Genomic DNA, 25,492 nt, shown 5'->3' with positions numbered 1-25,492 from the left:
TCCATTGCTTGTGGATTTTTAGGTTCCTAGATTTAATAAAAATAGAATTTAGGCACAAATTAGATATGAAAAACTTTTTTTTTTATTTTTGTTATAATTACGGATGTATTAGAAATACTTTCAGACAATATACAAATGAGATTTTGATGGGTAAGGACGAATCGACTAAAATAAAATTTGGGGATTATATGAGGGCCTAGGTGATGAGAAGGGGAATTGAAATAGATAAGGGTACCGATATTGGTAGCAGGTTTGGAAAAAGGTTGGTTGAGAACATAAATTTTTTGGGTTCTAATGATTGAATGAGGGTTAAATGGGTGAATGATACTATTGAATTTAGTCAAGTGGAGAGTGTGGGACTAAAATAGAAGGGTTATCAAGATGGGGATGAGGAAATAGTTAGAAGGTTGATCAAGAGAACGGGAAAAATAGGGTAAACATCGATGGGTTTGAAGAGTCTAAAGTTGGAAGTGACGAGTGTTTGAAATTCAATAATAAAGATCATATTCTTCAATCTCAACCTGCTCCACTGAAGAAGTTGAAAAGATGTAAGAAGTATTTAAATGAGCAGTGCAGGAAAAATGCTTAGAGTAGTCAAGTTCAAATTGATGAATTAAAAACGAAATTGATCTGTTAATGGAAAATTTTGCTACTAGTGATAACTTGTGACATGTTAGAGATTTAAAGGAGAAATTGAAACAACTATGGGTAAAAGAGGAGATGTATTGGTGTAACACCCTATACCTAGTCCAGTCGTCAGACTCGAGCTATAGGATGCTACTATAAAATCAAGACAATTGCATACAATTTATATAAATATCATTCACATATAGATTGCAATGTAATAATTTGAAGACTACAAGGAGTATATTATGAAATTTAGGCATGAAATAGGATTGATTTGTAAAATTTCAAAGTTTTAGAGTGTGACACCCCTAATTTGACCCTAGTCGGAAAGCGGTTTCGGGACCGCTAAACCGAGTAACCAAATTATTTGAACATGATATTTATTGTCTAAAATAAATGTGTGAAAATTTTAAGCTTCGATTTAGTAAATTTCATGTGAATTTAGTCAATAGGACTTATGTGTGACATTTTTGAAATGTGATAGATCAAAACATAAGGACCTATTAGTGCATGTTGAAAAAGGGGGGACTTGCATGTCAATTTTCCCCCCCATCTAGTAGTGGCCGGCCATGACATTAGGATGGACAAAGGGTGATGGGCAAAACATGTTATAGACATGTTGTGTTGGTGCATCATGGGAGGAAACAATAAAATAAAGAGCATGGGCAATAAAATATTAGTGTTAGTAGGATGAGAAACAAAAAAAAAAGAAAGGATATGTGTGATTGTCCCCCCCTTGCCGTGAGTTGAAGGAAAGAAAAAAAAAGTGTTCATCCTTTGGTTCATCCTTGGCCAAAAATTTTAAGGAGGAAGGAAGAAGAAAGATTGAAGAGGTTCGGCCATGCATGTAACTAGGCTAAGGTATGTTTGATGATGTTCCATGAGATGCATGCATGTTTTAGTTGTTAGCTTGAGTTCTACCTAGCCCATGGTCTAAATCTTGCTATGTGATGGAAATGACACTCGGCCATGGATGCATCATTCTTGCTTGGTGTTGATGTTGTGTTGGTGAGATATCAAGTTATTTTTGTGACCAAGTTGAGATTTGAATTTTTGGAATGAGTAAGGTTTTCGGTTATGTTGTTTTGTATGAGTAATGGATTGTTGAGTTCATGCTATTATGAATAAAATTGATTAAGAGAGGCTTGAGATAATTAAATATGCATGTTGGTGGTAAGATGAGCATTCGGTTTTTATCATGGAAGCATAGGAAGCTTGTTAAAGTTGAATTTTAGAAAAGTTAAATGTGTGTGTGCTTGTGCTAGTGCCGAATGTGCCTAGGGTGATTTAGCATTGAGTTTGGTGTTATATGAATTGAGTTTTATGGTTTTGGATTTTTAAATGTTGATAAATACTTTGAATAATATATATATGTGATAAGGCCTAATGGCCGATGTGATGAATGTGAAAGTGTATATATATGTGATAAGGCCTAATGGCCGATGTGATGAATGTGAAAGTGTATATGTGTGATAAGGCCTAATAGCCGATGTGATGAATGTGAAAGTGTATATGTGTGATAAGGCCTAATAGCCGATGTGATGAATGTGAAAGTGTATATATGTGATAAGGCCTAATAGCCGATGTGATGAATGTGAAAGTGTATATATGTGATAAGGCCTAATAGCCGATGTGATGAATGTGAAAGTGTATATATGTAATAAGGCCTAATGGCCGATGTGATGAATGTGAAAGTGTATATATGTGATAAGGCCTAATGACCGATGTGATGAATGTGAAGGTGTATATATGTGACAGGGCCGAATGGCCAACGTGATGGATGTGAAAGTGCATAAATGTGATAAGTCCCGAAGGGCATTTGTGTCAGTACTATATCCGGGTTAAAACCCCGCAGGCTTTATGCGAGAATATTATCACTGATTAATGTCCGTAAGCTTCGTGCTCGTACTATATCCGAGCTCTAAAGACCCGATGACTACGTGTGGGAATTTTGTCCGGGTAAGACCCGATAACTTCGAGTGGAGATTATGTCCGGGTAAGACTTCGTAATAAGAATTGCTTATAAATATATTCAATGCGAAAGGTTAAATAGGTATGTACTCCAAGTTTATATGTGAGCTTGATTTGCACTAAATCATAAGGTAGTTATGTGATGCATACGAGAGCAATCTATGAGACTATTCCTATGATTATGTGACATCGGATCAGTGTGAGAGGTGATGTGAAATCATACGATATATCTATGTCACATGAGCTCACTTTTATGTGAAAGTTTATCTGCCTATTGTATATGATGAGATGTGCATATTCGGTAAAGGGATGGTATGCCCGAAGGAAGAGTGAAATAAAAATACGAACAACTATGTTATAATTTGATTGTTATCTGTTGACACTGCTTAAAACTTACTAAGCATTGTAATGCTTACTCCGTTTACTCTGTTTCCTCTGTTTTATAGATCTCATTGCGAAGCTACAGGCTCGGGGATCGTCAGCAACTAGTCACACTATCACTATCCACTGTTTGGTACTGCTATGTTTTGGATTATCTTATGGCATGTATAAAATAGACTAGTGGCGGAAGAATATTTTGGTTAATGTATATAGCCATGCGAAAATGGCTTATATATGTTTGAGCATAATATTATAATCATTTGGTATGGAATGGTTAATCACTATCATAATTTGTGCTATTTATGCTAAAAGGGCTAGTTGAATCATAGAAACTATGAAATAGGTAAAGTCTACCTTAAAGGCAGATGCTGGCAGCAGCAGTGATGTAGATTTGGAAAATCACTAAAAATAGTAGGATTGGAATTAAATAATGAATAAATTATGTAAACGAACCTTGATGAATCTATTTTCATAGGAAAGTAACGAAATGATCATATGGACAGTATGTTAAGAGATATTCAGGTTCTTGTGAGACAGGGCCAGAACGGTTTCTGGATTCCCTGTTCCAACTTTGGAAATTCATTATAAATTAACCAGAGATAATTAGGAGTCATTCCATACATGTATAGATTCCTCTCTGAGTCTAGTTTCTATAGAAACAAACGGTATCAGTATTGAAGCTCTGTGCAGGGAGATATCCAAGTCGTAATGCGCAAAGGTCAGTGTAGTCGATCCCTGTAACATGGGAGACTTTGACTAATAAACTGTACTAATTGGCTCAACCAAAAATTCTAGAAAAAAATATGTAGATGGGCATATGAGTCTAGTTTCAGGAAAAAATTACGAAACTGATTTTCGAGTTGTGAAACTCAAGATATGATTTTTAAGGTGACAGTGTCGCAGTTAGCCAACTGCCTGGAAAATTTTAAAATGGACTGCGATAGTAAGCGAATTTAGTCTGTGAACCCCTCGTGTCCGACTCCGGCAACGGTCTCGGGTACGGGGTGTTACATAGAGTTTTAAAGTTGTTATTGATATTTAATTGCTAGGTATCGATACTGTATCAATATCGTATTTAAATAACAATACCAAATCACGATTCTGTTTGTTATGCAAAAAAAAAGGTATCAATATTTATTTTCTAGTATCGATATTTTGAGAAAAGTATTAATACTCACATAAAAATCGATATCCTTTTGGCATTCTTTTTGTTTTAAAAACTATTCGTATGGCCAAGTATCGATGCCAAATGCCAAAATATCGATACTTAAGCTCAGAAATGGTAAAATCCTATCTTTAAAATGTTTATTTCATGTCAAAATTCACTTGAACTTAAATGGTATAACTTAAATACAATGATATACATGAAAATCATCAACTAAGTGCATACTTATTCATATCCAACATGCCAAAAACATCACTTTAACAATCAACCTAACTGCCTAACCAATATGCCACATTGACACCATAATTTAATCATGAAACAAAAATCATTCCTTACCAATCATGCTAAGTTATTCATTCCTAAACATACATGTGCAACCATCATTTCTATAACTAAAATATCAATAGGAAAAGTTCATCAGATGGTCTAAAACATAAGTATCTATTTCATCAAGCAAAACACACCATTTTTACCAATGCTTTTAACCATTTCAAATCACAATTCAATCACACCAAATACAACATTTACCTAACACAACCAAAGTCCTTTTCCATTATCATCACAAGGTTACATATATAAGTTTATACACAACCAAAATGCCAAAAACATGATCACTATTTGCAAAAACCATCCATCCTTTATACATACCACAAGTAACAACTCAAAACATCAAAAGTCTACCAAAATGAGAAACGGTAGGTATGAGCTTCTCGCTGATTCGATTGACACGATCCAGACATCCAAAATTTATAAGGGACTAAAAAATGAGTAAGTATATAAAATACTTAGTAAGCTCATACATTATAACAATTTCTTACCTCAAATCCATATTACATACAATATCATTTTGAATAATTACACTTATCAATGTTCAACAACATCATTAAACATGTAAGGTTATGAGGTCAAACACAAATATAACAAAAATTTGTTCATATTTTCACTTCAAGCCAACTTATGCTTGTACCCCAAAACATATACATTACTTAGCCAACCTTCAAAGGTATATCGTTGCTTTATATTCTCAATATTTCTCGATGAAAATTTGTAAAAGAACTCCGTATATAGGTTAAGGTAATAGTGTCAGGTTACCCATTAAGGTTAAACCTACATGATGAATAGCCTGGCCAGGTCTTAATATTCCTGTATTCTCGAGTCCACAACATATGCATGAGCTAGAAACCTAAATTTGTATTATCGAGTCCACAACATATACAGGACTCGAAACTTATTCTCATATTCTCAAGTTCGTAACATATGCAGGAGCTTAGAACTTATTCCTGTATTCTCGAGTCCACAACATTGTAAAAGCTTGGAATATGGGCAAAACTCATTACTTGGTATACGAGATTTTTACTAGTTTTATCGAGATTTATCTCACGTTATAACACGATTCCAATTCACCAACAATCGGTATTAAAAATATAATATGACACATCAACGTAAAAAATTTAAATAATACTGCATGAACTTACTTGCTGAAACCGTAGCTATTTAACTAACAGGGACTAGTAGACAATTTTTCCTTTTCCTCGTAGCGATTTAAATAATACTGCACGAACTTACTTGTTGAAATTCTTGATCTAAAGTATAATTTGATTTAATAAACAATCCGAATAACATATAATAGTATATGAACATCATATAATAGTTCAATTTTTTATTATACAACAAATCTCTAAATTTTGTATTTATCACGATTTAGTCGCTAAAACTGAAACTAATATAACTTTCATATTTGAGCTTCGATTTTGAAATCAGTCTCAATTAAATCCTCCTACAGTCCAATAGAACACAAAAATTTAGAATATTCACACACATTTTGAACTTATTGCATTTTAGCCCCTAAGTTCAAAACTAACAACTTTTATCTTACAAACTAGTCTGTTAACATATTTAAGCTTCAAAACTAACCAAATAACCACAAATGCTTCAAGGAAACATCAATGAAAACTTTTAAAAAACTTTAACAATTTCATGAAATAGTCCCTGAGTTAGCTAAATCAAGCTCTCGGGATTCCAAAAACTTGAAAATTATAAGAAAAGGACAAAAATAACTTACTCAATTAAGGACTGAAAGCTTGAATAACCAAACTTAGCTTCCCTTTTTGTTTTTGTGAAAGAAGGTGATGAACCAAGCAAAATATAATGTTTTACCTTTTGATTCTTTATCCTATTAACTATTATAACAGATAAAAATATTTTATACTATAAATTATATCGCATTTAAACTAGTGAAATCTCACTTACTGTCCAACATACTTAAGTATGGTAGAATTACCATTTAAAACCTCAAACAAACTTTAATTTTTTCCTTTTAGATAATAGAATTCAATAGAGATAAATTTTTACATAATTTATGATTTAGTCCATTTTCCTCAATTAACTAGCCAAACGACAAAATTACTGGACCAAACTTTAATATGACACACATATTACTTCATAAATATTAAATAAATAATATGTACTAACTCTCATGTCGAAATTGGGTTCCTGAAAACCATTATTTTCAACACCATTGAAAAAAGGTTGTTATAATTGGTATCATCGTGCAAGGAAAAATTGGTTGGCTATCGGGGATAGGAGAAAAGATAGGGGAACAATATTTTGAAAATATATGAGAATGGTGTCTAGATCTATGAAGAGGATATCATATTGGACAAATTCTGTGTGTTTTATGAATAACTCTTTCAAAGTAGTGCTGTTGAAGGTTTAAAAATATTATGGTAAATGTTCCTATTATTATCTCTAAAGAAATGAATGTCAGGTTAATTGAAGATTTTCAACTGGGAGCTTGTTAGAATTAAGTGACCCAAATCCTTATTTAAATAAAATACAGTGGTTAATAAAATAAAATATCCCTATAGAACTATACTTCTTTTATTTTATTTTAGAATAAGGTTTTTTAAACCTTATTAAACTCCATTTATTTGATATTGATTAGAATAAGGTGTTTCAATCTTACTACACTCCTATTAGAATATGGTTTTACAAACTTATAAATAGACATAGTCTACTCATTTTGTAATAACTGGAATTCGACATAGTGAATTATCTTCTCCTCTGTCCGTGGTTTTTTTCCCGAAAAGGTTTTCACATAAAATCTGTGTGTTCTTTATTTCTCTCTCTTTTTTTCTTTATGATAAATTGTCATTACCGACGTTCTATTTTTTACAAATTTGGTATCTGAGCTTCCGGGCTGTTCATCTCAATCACGGTAAAGGCGTCTTTGAAGTATGAAATTCTACTATTGGATCGCAACACTAGATTCGCGTTGTGGCAGACAAAGATGCAGGCAGTTCTTTCACAGATGGACTTAGAGGAAGGCCTACTAGGGGTAGATAAGATGCCTTCAACATTGACGAAGGAAGAAAAGAAGCGCAATGATCGAAAGACATTAACACAGTTACATCTGCATTTGTCTAACAGAATTTTACAGGATGTGATGAAGGAGAAGACCGCTGCTGGATTATGGAAGAGGTTGGAACAAATATGTATGTCGAAAACTCTAACTAGCAAGTTGCATATGAATCAGCGTCTTTATGCTCATCGTTTGGAGGAATGTGCATCTGTGCACAAACACTTAACAGTGTTTAAAGAAATTCTCTCAAACTTTGAGGCCATGGAGGTTCAGTATGATAAGGAAGATCTAAGGTTTATTCCACTCTGTTCATTGCCCCTGTCTTTTTCAACCTTTAGAGATAAGATTTTATATAGTCGCAAGTCTCTCACAGTTGATGAGGTTTATGATTCTTTAACCTCGTAAGATAAGATGAAGAATTTTATGGTTAAAATTGACTCTTAGAGAGAGTGTTTCGTTGTTCGTGGAAGACAAGATTAGAATGCTGATGATGATCATGAAAGGACACAGGAATGGAATCCTCGCGGTAAATCTAAAGGTAGATTGAAGTCTTCAAATAGAGGTAAACTTATAACTTCTGCAATAAGAAATGACACATTAAATCTGAGTGTTATAAGCTACAAAATAAGATCAAAAGGGAGGCTACGAATCAAAATGAAAAACAACTAGAAAATTTTGGTAAAGCTGATGTTATAGAAGACTACAGCAATGGTAAACTTCTAGTCGCTTTTGTTAACAATTCTCAAGTGAGCGAGGAGTGGATCCTTGATTCGGGTTGTACCTCCCACATGAGTCCCAATCGGGATTGGTTTAGAACTTACGAAATAGTGTCTTAAGGTATTATTTTGATGGGTAATAATGCTACCTGTAAAATTACAGGTGTTGAAACAATTAAAGTTAAGATGTTTGATGGAGTTGTCAGAACACTTAGTGATGTACGACATGTTCCAGAATTAAAGAGAAATTTAATTTCATTAAGTACTCTTGATTCAAAAGGGTACAGATACACAACTGAAAGTGGGGTTTTGAAGATTTCCAAAGATTCCCTCGTTGTGATGAAAGGGCAGAGAAAGACTGCCAAGTTATATGTTTTGTAGGGTTCTACTGTTACCGGTGATGCAGTTGTCGCATCCTCTTCCTTGTCAGATGATGATATTAATAAACTTTGGCATATTCGCATAGGGCATATAAGTGAGAATGACATGACAGAATTGAGCAAAAGAGGACTTCTTGATGGGTAAGGAATTTGCAAACTGAAGTTCTGTGAGCATTGCGTTTTTGGGAAGTAAAAGAGAGTTCAATTCACCAGAGGAATCCATAACACGAAGAGAACATTGGAGTATATTCATTATGATCTATACGGGCCATCCAAAGTGCCTTCGAGAGGTGGAGCTAATTATATGCTAACTTTTGTTGATGATTTTTCCAGAAAAGTGTAGGCATTCTTCCTGAAGCAGAATAGTAATGTGTTTTCCGCATTTAAGTCTTGGAAAACTATGATTGAAAAATAGACGGGAAAATAAAAAATACCTACGCATAGACAATGGCTTAGAGTTTTATTCTGATGAGTTTAATAAACTGTGCAAGTCAGAAGGGATTGTGAGAGACTTGACACTTCGTTATACTCCACGGCAAAATGGCGTTGCAGAATGAATGAATAGAATGATCATGGAGAAAGTTCGATGTATGTTGTCAAATGCCAACTTACCAAAGTCATTTTGGGTCGAAGCAGCCTCTACTGCATATTTTTTGATCAACCAATCTTCAACTGTTGCCATTAAGAAAAAGATTCCATAAGAAGTATGATCTGGTAATCCTGCTAACTATTCTGATTTAAAGATCTTTGGGTGTTCTGTGTATGCTCATGTTGATAATGGAAAATTGGAACCAAGATCCATTAAATGTGTTTTTCTTGGTTAAAAAGTTGGTGTAAAAGGGTATAAGTTATGGTGTCCTGAAAATAGAAAAGTTGTGATTAGCAGAGATGTTGTTTTTGATGAAACTGCTATGCTACCTAACTTATCTCTTAAAGGCTCTTCCAATAAACAAAATCAAAAGTAGGTAGAACATCAAATTAATCCAGAATCTACAATAGAATCGACTCCTCAAGTCAGTACAAAAATTTAAAATAGAGCTGCTTCTTCACCATAATACTCTATCGCCAAAAATAAAACTAGAAGAGAAATTAAACCTCCAAAGAAGTATGCAGAGGCTGATCTAGTTGCTTATGCTTTAAATGTGGCTGAAGATATAGATGCAAACCAAGAGCCATCTAATTATTCTAAGGTGGTTAGTTGTGAAGACTTAGACAACTGGATGTTTTCTATGCAAAAGGAGCTAGAATCACTCCACAAAAACTAAACATAGGATCTTTTGAAACTTCCTAAGGGTAAAAAGGTTGTTCGCTGTAAATGAGTGTTTAAAAAGAAATAGGGGACTCCAGGAGTTGAAGAACCCAGATATAAAGCAACGCTTGTTGCAAAGGGTTACAGTCAAATTCCAGGAGTAGACTTCATAGATGTGTTCTCCCTAGTTGTGAATCATAGTTTGATTCGAGCTTTGCTTGGTATTGTGGCCATGCATGATTTGGAGCTTGAGTAGTTAGATGTAAAATCTGTATTTTTGCATTGAGAACTTGAGGATGATATTTACATGCAACAACCAGAGGGTTTTACAGTCTCAGAAAAAAGATAACTATGTTTGCTTGCTGAAATAATCCCTTTACGGTTTGAAACAGTCACCAAGACAGTGGTACAAGTGGTTTGATTCCTTTATGACTTTTCATGATTTTAAAAGAAGTAGCTTTAACAATTGTGTTTACTTTAAGAAAAACAGTGATGGTTCTTTTGTGTATCTACTCCTTTATGTTGATGACATGTTGATAACAACGAAAGATAAATGAGAGATAAGAAAGGTCAAAGCCTAACTAAGTGAAGAATTTGAGATGAAAGATTTGAGACCAACAAAGAAGATACTTGGTATGAAGTTTCTCAGATATAGAAAAGCAAGTAAATTATACCTAAGTCAAAAGATGTACATTGAGAAAGTTCTTTGCAGATTCAATATGAAGAATGCTAAGCCTGTTAGTACTCCTTTAGCAGCCCATTTTAGACTTTTATCGGCTTTGTCTCCACAATCAGATGATGAGATTGAGTACATGTCACATGTTCCATGTAACAACCATATACCCAGTCCAATCGTATAGACCCGGTATAAGATTATTACATTTGGTTCCAAAACAGTTATGGCTAGATATTGTTTAATTAAAACATTTGTTCATAGAATTTTAACTTACCAACCATATTTGCAAACATACTTATAGTTTCACTAATTCATTTCATATATATCAAAATACTTCAAGCACCTCAAAATAGATAGAATTCCAAGAGTTTACATTTTAGTCCCTAATACATGGGAACACAACTGAACTGCCTATGTACATGCCATTTGAATTCAAAATATGGTACCTACTTTTGAAGCTCTTGAGGATGTGGTAAGATGGGAAATCTTCTAGTCCAACTTTACCTCTTCGAGTCTAACTGAACCTACGCATTAAAATTAAACGTGTTAAGTCAGTGAAGGCTTAGTAAGCACTACAAGAATAAATAGATAAATAAATCCTAATAAAATATTTTAAATTCATTCCGTTAATACATATTTAAATACATATAAGTTTCTTTAGCTATGCTATATATTAATAAAATATAATATATCTTTTTTTTGTAAGTTATAAAACTTACCTTAACACGTTGATGATTTGCTTTTGTTCACAACTCATATTCTTAGCCCAAAGTAGATTTAATAGAACACACTGAATATACAGAACAAATACAGAGGTGCATTATTAAGCACTAATGAACAGAGAGCACTAAAGTGCTATACAGAGAGCATAGATGTGCTAAACAGAGAGCAATGACGTGCTAATAATCAGAGAGCGCGCTAAGGTTCCTTAATGACATGCCACTAATATCCTAGTAGTTCTAAATTTCATCTACTTGGGCATTAAAACTAAACTTCATACATTTAAATACTTTACAAAAATATTTCGAAAAAGATTTCTCATTTCTCCATCATTACAATTAAGTGCATATTTCACAATTCACAAATATCACACCTTTTTCACATATATATATTTTTGTCACAACATGTACTTAACGTTCAAACAATATACCATCTTATATTCTCCATCTATAATTTTCTTTACAAATTTCATAGTTCCATAATATTTTATTTTATAATGATTTTATTTTATAAATTTAAATATATATTTTAAATTTTTTTATTTCTAAATAATTCTATTCTATAATATAAGCATTTAATTAAAAATAATTTAAAAATCTTGTAGTACTTACAACAAAAAGGTTGAGATGATGTCTTCCTTCACTTGTTAGCCTTCTCTTTTCCTTTTTCTTCAATTAGGTCCTCTCATTTCTTTTCTTTCTCTTCAATTTCATATAAAACATATAACATTTATATATTAGAGAAAAACAATCAAATGACTTTCCTATACTATTTAATAAAAATAAACATGTATGATATAATAAATTCATCATTTCTTACCTTAGCTCACATTTCAATTTAATCCATAACTAAAATCATTTCTATTTCTATCACAATCTGTACATTAATTTTACTTAAATTCTACTTGTAACTTAACTTACTCTCAAATTTTCACTAATAAACCCTAATTTCGAATAAGGTTCTATTTCTATCACAATCTTATATTTTATTTTAGAATAAGGTTTTTTAAACCTTATTAAACTCCATCTATTTGATAATGATTAGAATAAGGTGTTTCAATCTTACTACACTCCTATTAGAATATGGTTTTACAAGCCTATAAATAGACATGGTCTACTCCTCTTGTAATAACTGAAATTCGACATAGTGAATTATCTTCTCATCTGCTCGTGGTTTTTTTCCCGAAAGGGTTTCCACGTAAAATATGTGTGATCTTTATTTTTCTCTTTTTTTTGCGATAAATTGTCATTACGGACGTTCTATTTTTTACAGAGCTTTTAAATCTCCAGGACCGAATGGTTTTAGCAGGATGTTCTATCATAGTTATTGGAAAATTATTAAAAGGATGTTTTGAAAGCTACTAAATTTTTTTTAAGGAAGAGAAATTATCGATGGGTTTAAATGAGATAAAGATAGTCTTAATTCCAAAGATTAAATATCCTAAATTAATGACTTAGTTTAGGCCAATTAGTCTTTGTAATTTAGACTATAAAATCATATTGAAGATCATGGCGAATAGATTGAAAGGGATTCTAGGGGGAGTGATTCCGAATAATCAAAGTGCTTTATGATAGGTAGACAAATACATGATAACATCATAATTGCCCAAGAGGTTTTCCATCATTTGAAATTGAAAAAGAGGGGTAAAAAGTGTGAGGTTACTTGGAAGCTCGACATGAATAAAACATATGGCAAGATAATGTGCTGTTTTTTTTAAGTTATTTTAAGAAAAATTAGATTCACTTTAACATGGATTGATTGGATAATGGAGTGTGTGAGGAGTGTTTCTTACACTTTGCAATGGTAAATTTAGTAGAAAAATCTACTCGTTTAGAGGTCTAAGGCAAGGGGAACCTCTATCACCTTACCTTTTTCTTTTTATTGTGGATGTCCTATCTCGTATAATTATTAATAGAGTCGAGTCTAGTTTTATTTATGAGATTAGACTTAGTAATCACTGTCTAGTCGTATCACATTTGTTATTCGAAGATGATTCTTTATTCTTTTTGGAAGCTAGTTCATTAAATTGCAGGAGAATGATTAACTTGATTGAAGAATATTGTGCAACTTCTTGAAAAAGGGTCAATTATGATAAATCAAGCATGATTTTTAATGCGAATACTCCCAAAGATCTTAAAGGTTGATTCAGGCAGAGACTAATATAGTGGTGGCAACTAATCCGAGTGTCTACTAAGGTGTCCCTTCTCTGTGGGGGCTTTCGAAGACATTAGCTTTGAGGTATATCAAAGATAACATCCTTACCAAAATTTAGGACTGGAAGTAGCAAACATTATCTTTAGGGGGAAAGAGGTTCTTATTAAAGTGGTAGCATGCATTGTACCAATGTATACGATGTCTTGTTTCAAATTTCCAAAAATGTAGGGGGCATGGATTTTAAATAGGGGTGAGCAAAACTCGATTCAATTAAAAAAATTTTGAATTTCAAATTAATTGAATCAAGTTGTTCGAGTTATTCAAGTAATTCGAGTTCGAGTCGAGTTGAATTTTACAATTTGAATAACTCGAATAACTTAAATAACAAATTGGTGTAAATATCCCTTTTGTCTTTGTCAATTTTGAAAATGAGCAAATTGGTATCTCTCAACAAAAATTAAAAAAAAATTCAAAATAATTTTCAAAAATTCAAAATAATTTTTAAAATTCTAAATATTTATAAAAATTCTAAAATTTATATTTTTAAAATATTATAATTTTTTTAAAAAATATAAATAAATTTTAAAATTTCTAAAACAACAATTTTTAGACCTAAATAAGTTAATTAATGATTCAAGTTTGTCATACTAAAATATATTATTTTTTATTTTGCTTTGAAAATGTTTCCAAATATCCATGCTTTCAAATTTATGTGTTATAACATGGAATTAGTTATATTGTAAAAATATTTTAATTTTACATGTTTAAAATTTTAATTTAACTCGAACAATTTTACTCGATTCGACTCGACTCAAATTTCATTTCACTCAACTCGATTGGAAAAAAATTCAAATCGAGTTAGGATAATAAAATAGGATCCGTCAACTTGATTAACTCAAAAAAATTTCCCTCTATTTGACTCGATTCGATCAAACTCTCACCCCTAGTTTTAAAGAAATTGAACTATTTAACCTTGCTCCGCTTGTAAAACAACATGGCGGTTAATCCAGGATCCTAGTGCTCTTTGGATTAGGATTTTAAAAGAACTTTATTTCCCGAATTCTAATTTCCTTAAAGGTAAAAAGGTAGTTAGGTTGTCATGGGTGTGGAGTAGCATTCTTGAATGAACAAAGTATTTAAATGAGACTTTGGTTTGGCAGGTGTTAAATGGTGAAAGCATCCACTTTTGAGAAGATAGATGCCTGTTGGAAGTTAAAGATGGGAAACTAAAGCATCTTGGAAATATTAAAAGATTTTTACTAACAAGAATTGCTAAGATCATTTGTTCAAAAGAACTTAATGTGACTTATCTTGTACTTTGATGTGGTTAGAAGATACTGAAATTGCATAATATTTGAAACTTCCTCTTCATAAAATAGATGAACAAGATAGATTGGTGTAGTCGTTTACAGTTGCTGGTCAATATTTGGTGAAGTCAGGGTATAAGAACTGAGAAAGCATTATAGAAATTATTATTCTTTACAACCTTTCAGCTCTCACTCAATTTATAAGAGCACTTGAAGAGCTATTTGGAGCTTATAGGTACCAAAAAAATTAAAATTTTATAGGTACCAAAAAAATTAAAATTTTCTTGTGGAAATTGTGTTGTAATGCTATTCTATCTTGTTTTAATCAGTGGAAAAGAAAGTGTGATCCAAACCCATATTGTTGTTTATGTGATATTGAAGATGAGACTATTCAACATATTATACTTAGTTGTAAGTAGGCTGGGGAAATATGGTATGGATCTTGTTTTGGTCGTCAAGTGTTAAGGGATTGTGTAACACCCCTTACCCATTTCGTTCATCAGACCCGAACTACAGAGTGCTATAGTCAAAGCCAGAATAGAACGCATTCAATTCACATCAATTATTTCAAATAAACATTGAATTGCTTCATAACTACACAATTAACATTCAAATTAAAAATAAATCAAACAATCATAATCATTTCAATGCGCAATCACCAGATATATTTTTTTCTCAGGCTTTATATGAGCTTACATATGCTCTAGTATAAACCTAGAATTTAACTAGGACTAATTTATAAAATTTCAAAAATTACAGATCAATTATATCATAAATAAATTCTTCAAATAATCAATCATATCATTAACATTCAAATATTTTAATATACAATTAAATTCTTGTCTTGATCGAGCTTACGAAAACCCTTAAACTAACACGAGAACAAATAATGACTTAATTGAAAACTTAACAAAAAGTATGAAAATTTTAGCAAAAAGGGGTCACATGGCCGTGTAATAAACTAACCGTATGAAAAAGGAGTTGCACAACTATATAGCTAGGTCGTGTAACTCACTGAAGCCGTGTGGGCCTAAAGCATAAATTCACTAGAAAATATCACGGCCATGTAGTTGGATTGTGTATCCTATTGAAACAGTGTGAAAATTAGATGACCAATTTAACAATGCTTACATGAGCGCGTGGCCAGCCCGTGTAACATTGGGGAAACGTATGAACACATGCTTCATAATTTCTATAGAGCACACGACCGTGTCATTAGCCCGTGTGTAGTGTGTCAAATTGTGTGATGTCAAAAATAAATCACTAATCACATAGCTCAAATCAAACATTCAAAAAGACCTAAAATGCAAATTTATCCAACACCAAAACCTATTCAAACATACACTTTTCATGCCAACAATTTAACTTATAATTCCTCTCTAAATACCAAACCAGTATGCCACACTTGGCACCATAACACAACAACTAATTCAAGCCATTCACTTTTAAACATACCACAACAGGAATGCCTACATATTCACTAAACCGACATCATTTCAAGGTGCTAAAACTCATCAAAAAGAGCATACAAACCTACCTAAGACACATATTCATCTTTATGATTCAAACCAACCAAAATAACATTATTACTCATACACATTACACCTATATTCACATTAAAGAAACTAATATTGCATACCAATAACCATATACACTTATTTATATATCACATACACTTCCCAAAATAAACATTTCATATATAGAATCTTTTCATCATTTTCCAAAATCAACATTTATCCACATCAAGGCCTATGTACATAATCTTACCATTTGACACCATTTTAATATCATTTTTCATATAACAAAACTTATGCTACCTAGTCATATTCAAAGCCAAACAAACCTATCAATCCAAAAAAGACATATCAACGTATGGAACATTAGAACTTAACCATTCACTTGTCTCAAACATGGCTTACCATAATGTTAATGTAACGACTTGAAAGTTCGTGGTGTCAGAAAGTGTGGTTTCAAAACCCTGTTTCTATAAACCGAAATCATAAATATTTTTATTAAATATTTATGGAGTTATATTAGAAGTGAATTGAATTTTGATCGAGTAATTTTTTTTCAAATTAGTATTTGATTAAGGTTTAGGGACTAAACCGCATAAGTGATAAAAGTGTAATTTGCTCAAGGATTTAAAATTAGAACTTAATGTAAAAGGATTAAATAGTAATTATAGCTAATATATATATGGTCAGTTAATGAAGTAAGTATGTATGTTATATTATAAAACATTTGTAATTAAAATTATAAAATGAAAATTTAATTAAATAAAACATAAGTCATAATGAGAATAGGTGGCAAAAACAAAAATATTTCCATCTTTTCTTCATGAAAAATGAACCAAGGGAGAAAGAAGAGAGGAATGTTCGGCTTTAAGGGTTTCGATTTCAAATCCAAAATTGGTTAGTGCAATTTAGTCTTTTTCTTGTAATTTTTATATTTTTGGAATCCTGGGAGCTTAAGCTAACTGACCCATATAGTATTTTCCAATACTGTTAAAGATTGAGGATGTTACCATTTTCGAATAGTTGAAGTTTTAGGTTCTAATTTGATAGATTTTAAGTTTAAAGTTGAAAAAGGACTAAATTATAAATTTAATTGATGCCTTTTTTAATAGGGACTAAAATGCAAAAAATTATAAATTTTTGGTAGAAATGAGAAATAGGAGGTTCAATTAGGCCTAGAGTGAAATCAACATGAAAATTGGAGGCTAAATTTAAAAGTTAAGTTAGTTCCGATTTTAAGGACTAAATTGAATAAAATGAAAAGGTTATATAAATTAGAAATTGAATGTGAAAATGGTTGTATATTGATAATTTTATATGTTTGTCTTAATCTTAGGCTAATGTCGACCCAAATTCCTCGGAAAAGAAAGAAAAAGACAAAGTCATCGACAAATAGCTCGGAGTTTATGGTTTGTATTTCTATAATCTAAACTATCTTGTAATTGTTGCATATTGACTAGTTTGTGCATGGTAAGAACAAAAGGTGAGATAATTAGCTAAAAGGATATGTATTGGTTTGATTTAAATTGATTGATGTTTATGAGGACTAAATTGAATATATGTGAAAAATGTATATGTTTATATAAATGTGAAATTCAGTAAATATTGAGATGATTTATGCTGAAATATGTTTAGATAAATGAATTCATGAAGAAAATTCACGTGAATTGAGGTATTGTTTGATAATGAGATATGTAATGAATATCATATTAACTATTCAGGCAAAGTCAGATATAGCTGGAATGTTATAGGATAGGAAAAGTTCAGGGTTACTTTGAATACAAGTCGATGAGGCACTGGGTGCCAAATTACTTTGGTTATATCAATGAGACACTGAGTGTCAAACTTATTAATGAGCCTGGGCGCAACTATTTACTTCGGATTTATCCGATGATGCATTAGGTGTCAAACTGGTGTGTTGGTCGGATTCGTGTATCTGTCTGAGTCCAAATCGTTTTAATTGGGAGATAAAGGATAAAAATGAAGTGTTTATAATTGAAATGATGATGTTGAATGAGTCCTCAAAATCCAAGTGATTGAATAATATATAAGAGATGTGAAATTTGATATTGAGATGGCAAATGGATAAGAAATGAAAGTGACATGTGAAAAGGAATATGCATTTGTTAAATATGTTGAAACAATGATAGATATGTTCATTGACTACATGAATATGGAAATTGTAATGGAATGTGCCACTTTATGAATTGAAATATCAAATGATATGTGAAGTGGTTTTGTCATAATTTAATATTAGTAAAATGTATTAGATTTGATCAAAGAATGTGAGAAATGGTATAAATGACATGTTAATTACATATCATTATTAATTTTTAACTTATGCATTTAAAATGATTTATGTTATGTTTTAATGTTCGGATTATAGAAATACCACTGAGTTATACTCAGCGTACGGGTTTGCTTTTTCTGAACAAGCTAGGTACTTTTCGATTCAATTGTTAATTCAGCATCCGGCGGCAATACCATACTCAAGTGATGGTGATGTTTTTATTTTGGTCATGGCATGTACCTAAGGTGTCATTTGTACATATAATGTTCTATTTTGGATTTTGTTGGCCTTTTTGGGAATCATGTATATATATGTGTGATGAAAAAGTTATCTTGTTGAATGGTTTGGAATTTATGTTTATAAGTTGGCTAAATAATATGCTATACAATAGGTATGAAAAGTGCATGCTTATAATGTTAAATTGATGTTGCTTGAATAGCTAAATAGATGTAAATTTGTTGATTGTATTGAGGTGTCTTTGAAGGCATATTGGAATGGTATGTATGTGTTGTTTTGATGGATTTTGAATTGTTGAATTGATGTGTCAATTATGGCATATTGGTTAGGCACTTAAGATTATTGTTATAAGTGATGTTTTTGGCATAACTTCGATAATTTTGAATTGGTCGAGATATGATATAATATTTACTTGTGGCATAAGTGAACTAGGGTTAGAAAGCTTGTTTAGAAATGTTTCTTCAGGTATACATGATCTGATACACAGGCTGATGCATGAACGTATGCCATACATGAGCATTTGTCACGGTTGTGTGGTTTGTATGTTTTTGGGTGATATTTTGTGCACACGGACACATTCTGTTACACGGCCCAGTGACACGACTGTGTGAAATATTTTGAATAATTTCACTTTTGACCCACATGACATCAGTGAGTTACACAGTTTGTTCCTACGACCATGTGACTCCAACCCCACACGACATTAGATTGTTACACAGCTTGCCCACACGGTCGTGTGTCCCATCCCTAGACAACCTTAGCCTTCCACACGGTCAGGGGACAAGACCATGTGACCCTTGTTGCAAAATTTTTCTTATCTTTTTGTTTTTGTTTCAAATTGATCACTATTTGATATCGAGTTTATTTTAAGCTTTCTTATGTTCGATATAAAACTGAATTTGGTTGTAATGGTTGTTATTCTTGATTATATGTGATGTATTGATATTTAATTTAAATTTTAAATAATAAATTACATGTAAATGATTTGTATTTGTCTGTAGCATTCTATTACTCGGGTACAATGACTGAACTGAGTAAGGGGTGTTACAGTCAATTTCCACAAACTTTTGCACAATTTACCAAGTCATCCTAAACTCAATATAATCATTAGACCAAACTTATAATTATTCAAGAAAATATAAGTACAAAACCAATCCTAAATACATGTCACATAACTGAGTCTGGAACAATTAAAAGACTATTGAATCAGGGGTTGGATAGTGTGAACAATTTCAGGGGTTGGATAGTGTGAGCTCCAAATAGATCTGATTGACACCTTCTGCAAAATAACCTATATAGAGACAGGAAAGCAAACAAGATAATCATTACGATTGCTTAGTAAACTCATATGAAATTAACACAACATACATTGATGTTAAGCTAACTTAAACTATTAAACCAATTTGATAATTAATATGTCATCCTTGTCTTCCTTGTACTTTTGTATACATTTCCACAAAAACAACCATTAGGTTAGTTTACTTATACATCAAGAACTACTAATGCAAATCACATATATCCACGCAACAATTTAATATAGTAAAACCTATGATATCCAATTCATACTCAATTTAATTAACACAAATATTTAAGTTCTCTTTCATATCACGTTCAAATCATGCTCGTTTTGCAACATAATAATTTAATTTATTCAATCTTTTTAATCACACTCAATTCATATGTGTAATAACCGATTTCACATTTAATCTTTCTATTAATTTTGAATTCATTTACTTACTTTTTTCGTCAGGAGAATTGTAGCAAATTAACTTCGGATACAAGGGATTGAAATTGCTCACACGTGCTATAAATTGGGACATTAACCTTTATTCAATTGTACTCACACAAGCTATGGTGAATCTGCAACACAAGCAGGATCGCAGCCATCGGTAAGATATCCAACATTAGTACATAGTGCTTGATACAATATAAACACCGATACAAAGTACCTGCTGCATTTAAAACCCTAATGACATGCCATTTGTATCCTAATTGTTTACTAAGTTCACGCGGGCCTTAACATTGTATTAATAACATTTTAATCATTGTAACATCATTTCATACAAATCATCATATCATATAAACATTTCATATTTGCATAGTACTAATATTGTATTCATACCAACTCAATCATTGTAGCCGTATACATGTTTTTCGTGCTTCAGAAAGCAATCTAAATACATTTTAAACTATGTGATATCATCAAATGCACATAATACAATCATATAACAATTTCACATTCATTCAATATCACACATCTATTCCTATTGATCATATATTTCATATTATATGATTTAATCCATCTAATGCCAAAAACTTTATAAATATAACATTTTTAACTAACAGAAAAACAAAATAATACAAACATGCCAAAAATTAATAAGGTAAGTCCGTAAGAATTTACCTGTCAAAAATAACTTTTACCATTTAATAAGGTAATGATTTAGTTCTTGCATCTTATTTAATCACTATTTTGACAAAATTACTAATTCAAAATTCAATTCACCTATACAATAAATTCGTAAATATTTAATAAAAATATTTAAAGTCTCGATTTATAGAAACGAGGTCTCGATACATCAAATTCCAAAACCACTAACTTTTGAACTGATACATTTGTGACCTTGACTAATTTTTCACATAACCAAATTATTAGACTAGAATTCAATATAATATTGTAATAACCGCATAAATATTAATAAATAATGTTTACCGACTTGATCATAAAAAAAAGTTCCGAAACTACTATTTTCGATTTGTGAAAAATCGAGCTACTACAGATTGAATTCAAATCATTTAACAGATGGTTATCAGAGTTGTTACAAATGCCTTGTATGAGGGAGAATGTCACAGTTAAAATTGTTCACTTGCTAGCACCAAAAGGTTAATTTTTTTATATGTTTGGGAGAAACTACCAAAAGGTTAACCATGTATGAGGGAGAATGTCACAGTTAAAACTTTTTCTAGCAGCAGCGATCTTGTAATCGCACATTTCTGTCCTTCAATGTTAGCACTCACCATCTGTCGTATGACATGCCGAAGTATTTGTTAAGTTCAGCAATTCGATCACGAAATAAAAAGGACATCATGCGATGGGGGAGTTAAAAAACTAACCTCAGATATGTTCAACTCTTCTTCGACAACAGGAAGATCCATCAGCATTGAACCCAATCCTTCTTCCTCAGAAAGATTAGGGACCTGTGGTGTATTCGCAGGAGTGGGGGCCACAAGTGCCATTGGGGATTGAAGATGAACAAAAGGGCAGCTCTCTAATGGAACTTTTGAAACCTCAGCCTCTTCCTCAACCTTCTGCAACAGAGTCTTGACCTGACCCCTTAAAGCCTCACCAAAACCAGGAGTCATCATCGTCATCATGTTGGTCTTACCCTTACCTACTACAGCAGAGGATGGAGTCTTCATTGCAACCCCAACAATCGGCGAATCGTTTGTTATATCAATTAGCGCAGACCTTTCTTGTTGTTGTTGTTGTTTCCCATTTCTTATTCTTGCTTTAGACGCACTCTTCTCCGATCCTTTAGTCTTTACTTCTACAACAAGACACAAGGAAATTAGTTTCTTGTTCTTTTCCTAAGATAGACAAAGAAATATATATGAAATGAAAATAGAAGTGAAAATAACTCACTGGAAACAGGGATACCGTTGTTGGAAGCAGCCAAAGTCTGTGACCTGGTAACTCTTCTTGAAGATAAATGGGCCTCCATTGAAAATCAACAACTCCGCTAATGAAAGAACATTAAAACCTAAAATCACAAAAGATGCCCAGAACCCTTAAAAGAAGATTAGAATTGATGGTTTTTAAAGGGCAAAGAGGAGAGGGGTTTATATGTATCGTAGGAGATATGATTTTGATTACGTCGAATGTCTTTATTTGACCCATGTTAACAATTTTTATATGTTTGGGAGAAACCACCAAAAGGTTGAGTTAAAGTTAATTGTGATGGGGCATTTAACACCTCAATATCTTATGCTAGTATTGGAGTAATAGGCAGAAATGCAAGTGGAAAGATGGTGGATGGGATTGGTAAAAGGATTATAGTGGATTCATTAAAGGTTCCCGAGGCTAAAGCTATAGTTGCGGGGATTAAATTAGCTATGAAGAACAAATGGAGTAATGTGATAATTGAGAATGACTCCCAAATTATTGCTTTAGATATTAAGAAGAAGAGCTAAGATCAAAGATGGAGATTAAGGCCTATCCTTCAGGTTTTTGATAAGCAGTCATGCAACTGTCTCCTGTGAAAGTTAATGTTATTAAATGAGAAGCCAATGGGGTAACGAATTGGTTTGCTAAACAAGAGATGTACATTTCTGGTTGTTCGAATCAACTATCATCTTCCTTGGTCTTTGTTTTTTACAAGGATGGTTTACCTGCACCTCCATCTTTTTAGTGTAAGGATCTAGGATAAACTTAGAGGATACTATAGTTTTCTCATATTAGTTTATCCGGGTTATTTGTTTGGTGTTTTTTAGACTTGGTATGTTTATTTATTGTTTTTTTGGAGTGAAAGTGTTTTTCCAAAGAAAAAAACAGGAATTTGGAAGGTTGATTTATAATACTAATGGTGACAATACATAAAGTTTATAAGTTTGTTTGTTTGTATTTTATGTTAATTGATTTTGGGAAAAATGGTTGTAATGGCCCAATTTTGACCCGGAACCAATGCCAAAACCAAATAAAACCAAATACAAAATAATTAACAAACCCAAATCGTTTTAGCCCATTACCCAAAATTAACCCTAAACCCAAATGGCCCAATAACAAAAACCCTAGCCCAAATGGAAAACAAACTTTCAGCTAAGGGAACCCTGAGGTGCGCCGCACTCTACCCATGCCCCAGCGCCGCACGTGGCCTCCTCACGTGCCCTTCGTGCCACAGCACGCCAACGCCCCATCCACGCGCATCTGACACTGCTCTGTCACCTGCAAAAGACCACCAAACACGCAATAGAAGGAAGCAGCCAAATCGCAAAATGACAAAATAGAAATTTAGGGGTTTTCAAATCGGCTATAAAAGCTGAATATCATCACGGTAATTTTATTTTTACGAACTGATCAAAAAAGGAAATAAATACAGAAAAACAAAGGTGATTTTTTGAATTTGGGGCTTTCTCCGTTTTATTATTATTATTATTTTGTTTTGTTTTATTTCTCTTTAACACTAAATAACAAAAAGAAAAAAGGAAGAAAAGCTCACCTGAAATGTCCCTTGGCCGTGTCGTCGGAGACCTTCTCTCCGTTGTCGAAATCGGCCCTAAGAGGTGGGAAGAGGGGTCCTTTCCTTCGGCCTTTTTTGAGAAGGTTTGGCCTTCAGATCGTTGAAAACGAGGGCTAAAAAGCCCATCTTTTTCGTCGCCGGCTGTTGGCCACGACGGCAGCGCAGCCGTTCGTCAGCGGTGGCCGTTGCTGGATATGGGGGAAGCATTTGAGAGAGTTTTCTCTGTTTTTTTAAGGAAAGGGTTTGAAAATGAGATTTTTTTTTAAAAAAATTTGGCTTTTAAAGAGGCGGGAAACGACGCCGTTTCAACAGGCCTCCCCAGGTGGCAAAACAACGTCGTTTTGGGGAGGCAGACCCGCGACCCAACCTGTTTAGCAGAGGATCTGTGCGTTTCAAGACCGAATGAGTTATTTGAGCTGCGGATCCCTCTACTTTTATTCTTGTTGTAACACCCTTTACCCGAGACCATTTTCGGAGTCGAGCATGAGGCGTTACTTGACTTAACTTAAAAGTTCGGGGCATAAAAATTTACTTTTAAAAGTTATTTCACTGTTTATAATAAGGCTGTCCACCTGCACAACAGTCACTAAATCAATTATAACTCAAGCTACGAAACTCAAAAATTGGATCCGTAAATTTTCCCTGAAACTAGACTCATATATATTTTTACTATAAATGTTTTAGAATTTTTGGTTCAGCCAATTAGTACAGTTTATTAGTTAAAGTCTCCCCTGTTTATCTAATCGATTGTCCTGACCTCTCGTCACTAAAATTCAATTATCTCATTGTACAAACTTCATATAGTGTTCTCACTCGTTTCTACAAAAAAATAGACTCAATAAGGAATCTAGAAATATAAATTAAAACTCATAAATATTTTTGTAAAATTTTTAATGATTTTCCAAATTCAGAACAGGGGATTCCAGAAACCACTTTGACCTTGTCTAACTAAAATGTAAATATCTCAGAATACATAATTCCTTTGTCTACACCATTATTTTTATATGAAAATAGACTCAATAAGATTTAATTCTATACCTCATCCACCATCTAATTCATTTTCTACTATCCTTGGTGATTTTTCAAAATCACGTCACTACTGTTGTCTCAAGACTGATTCACTACCAATTTTTTACTTTTTCATGATTTCTATGCATAATTTATCACCTAGACATTTATAACAACAAACACCTTCATACTTAGCCATTTTAATAACTGTTCATCATCAAGTATTTACATATCATCTTTTGGTCATATCTTAAGAATATACAATCGAAATGACCAAGTCCCTATACATGCCATAGCTCAAAACATTTATCGTCTTAAAAGACCGAGTTGTGGTGGTTGATAGTGTGAACGCTCTCCGACGTCTTCAAGATCCCGACTATGCTTGATAATACTATATGAAAGAAAAAGAAATAAAAGAAATAAGTATAAAGCTTATTAAGTTTACAAGTAAATAAATAACAACATTTATCATAAACAATTATATTCATAAATTTTTATT

The 25,492-nt window shown here is 32.5% G+C and overlaps 1 protein-coding gene across 1 annotated transcript; it reads right to left on the bottom strand.

The window, feature by feature from the left end:
- Positions 1-21,670: 21,670 nt before the first annotated feature.
- On the bottom strand, positions 21,671-22,470 carry LOC107899997 (uncharacterized). Its single transcript, XM_041095543.1, has 3 exons — positions 22,392-22,470; positions 21,863-22,293; positions 21,671-21,769 (listed from the first exon to the last, which is right to left on the bottom strand). Exons 1-3 carry the CDS (start codon positions 22,468-22,470, stop codon positions 21,671-21,673), a joined length of 609 nt encoding a protein of 202 aa, XP_040951477.1.
- Between the last annotated feature and the right edge of the window lie 3,022 nt (positions 22,471-25,492).

The sequence above is a fragment of the Gossypium hirsutum genome, chromosome D06 (assembly GCF_007990345.1).
Source record: "Gossypium hirsutum isolate 1008001.06 chromosome D06, Gossypium_hirsutum_v2.1, whole genome shotgun sequence".
Taxonomy (NCBI): Eukaryota; Viridiplantae; Streptophyta; class Magnoliopsida; order Malvales; family Malvaceae; genus Gossypium; species Gossypium hirsutum.
Note: the sequence above shows the minus strand (reverse complement) of the source record. Positions and strands in the feature narration are given on the sequence as shown.

Bases quoted from the DNA above. Each gene is read 5' to 3' on its own strand.
- LOC107899997 (XM_041095543.1), bottom strand. From the start codon at position 22,470: ATGGAGGCCCATTTATCTTCAAGAAGAGTTACCAGGTCACAGACTTTG. The intron at 22,294-22,391 runs GTGAGTTATTTT...TTGTTGTAGAAG, and splicing joins CAACGGTATCCCTGTTTCCA to TAAAGACTAAAGGATCGGAG. The intron at 21,770-21,862 runs GTTAGTTTTTTA...GTCATACGACAG, and splicing joins AAGAGTTGAACATATCTGAG to ATGGTGAGTGCTAACATTGA.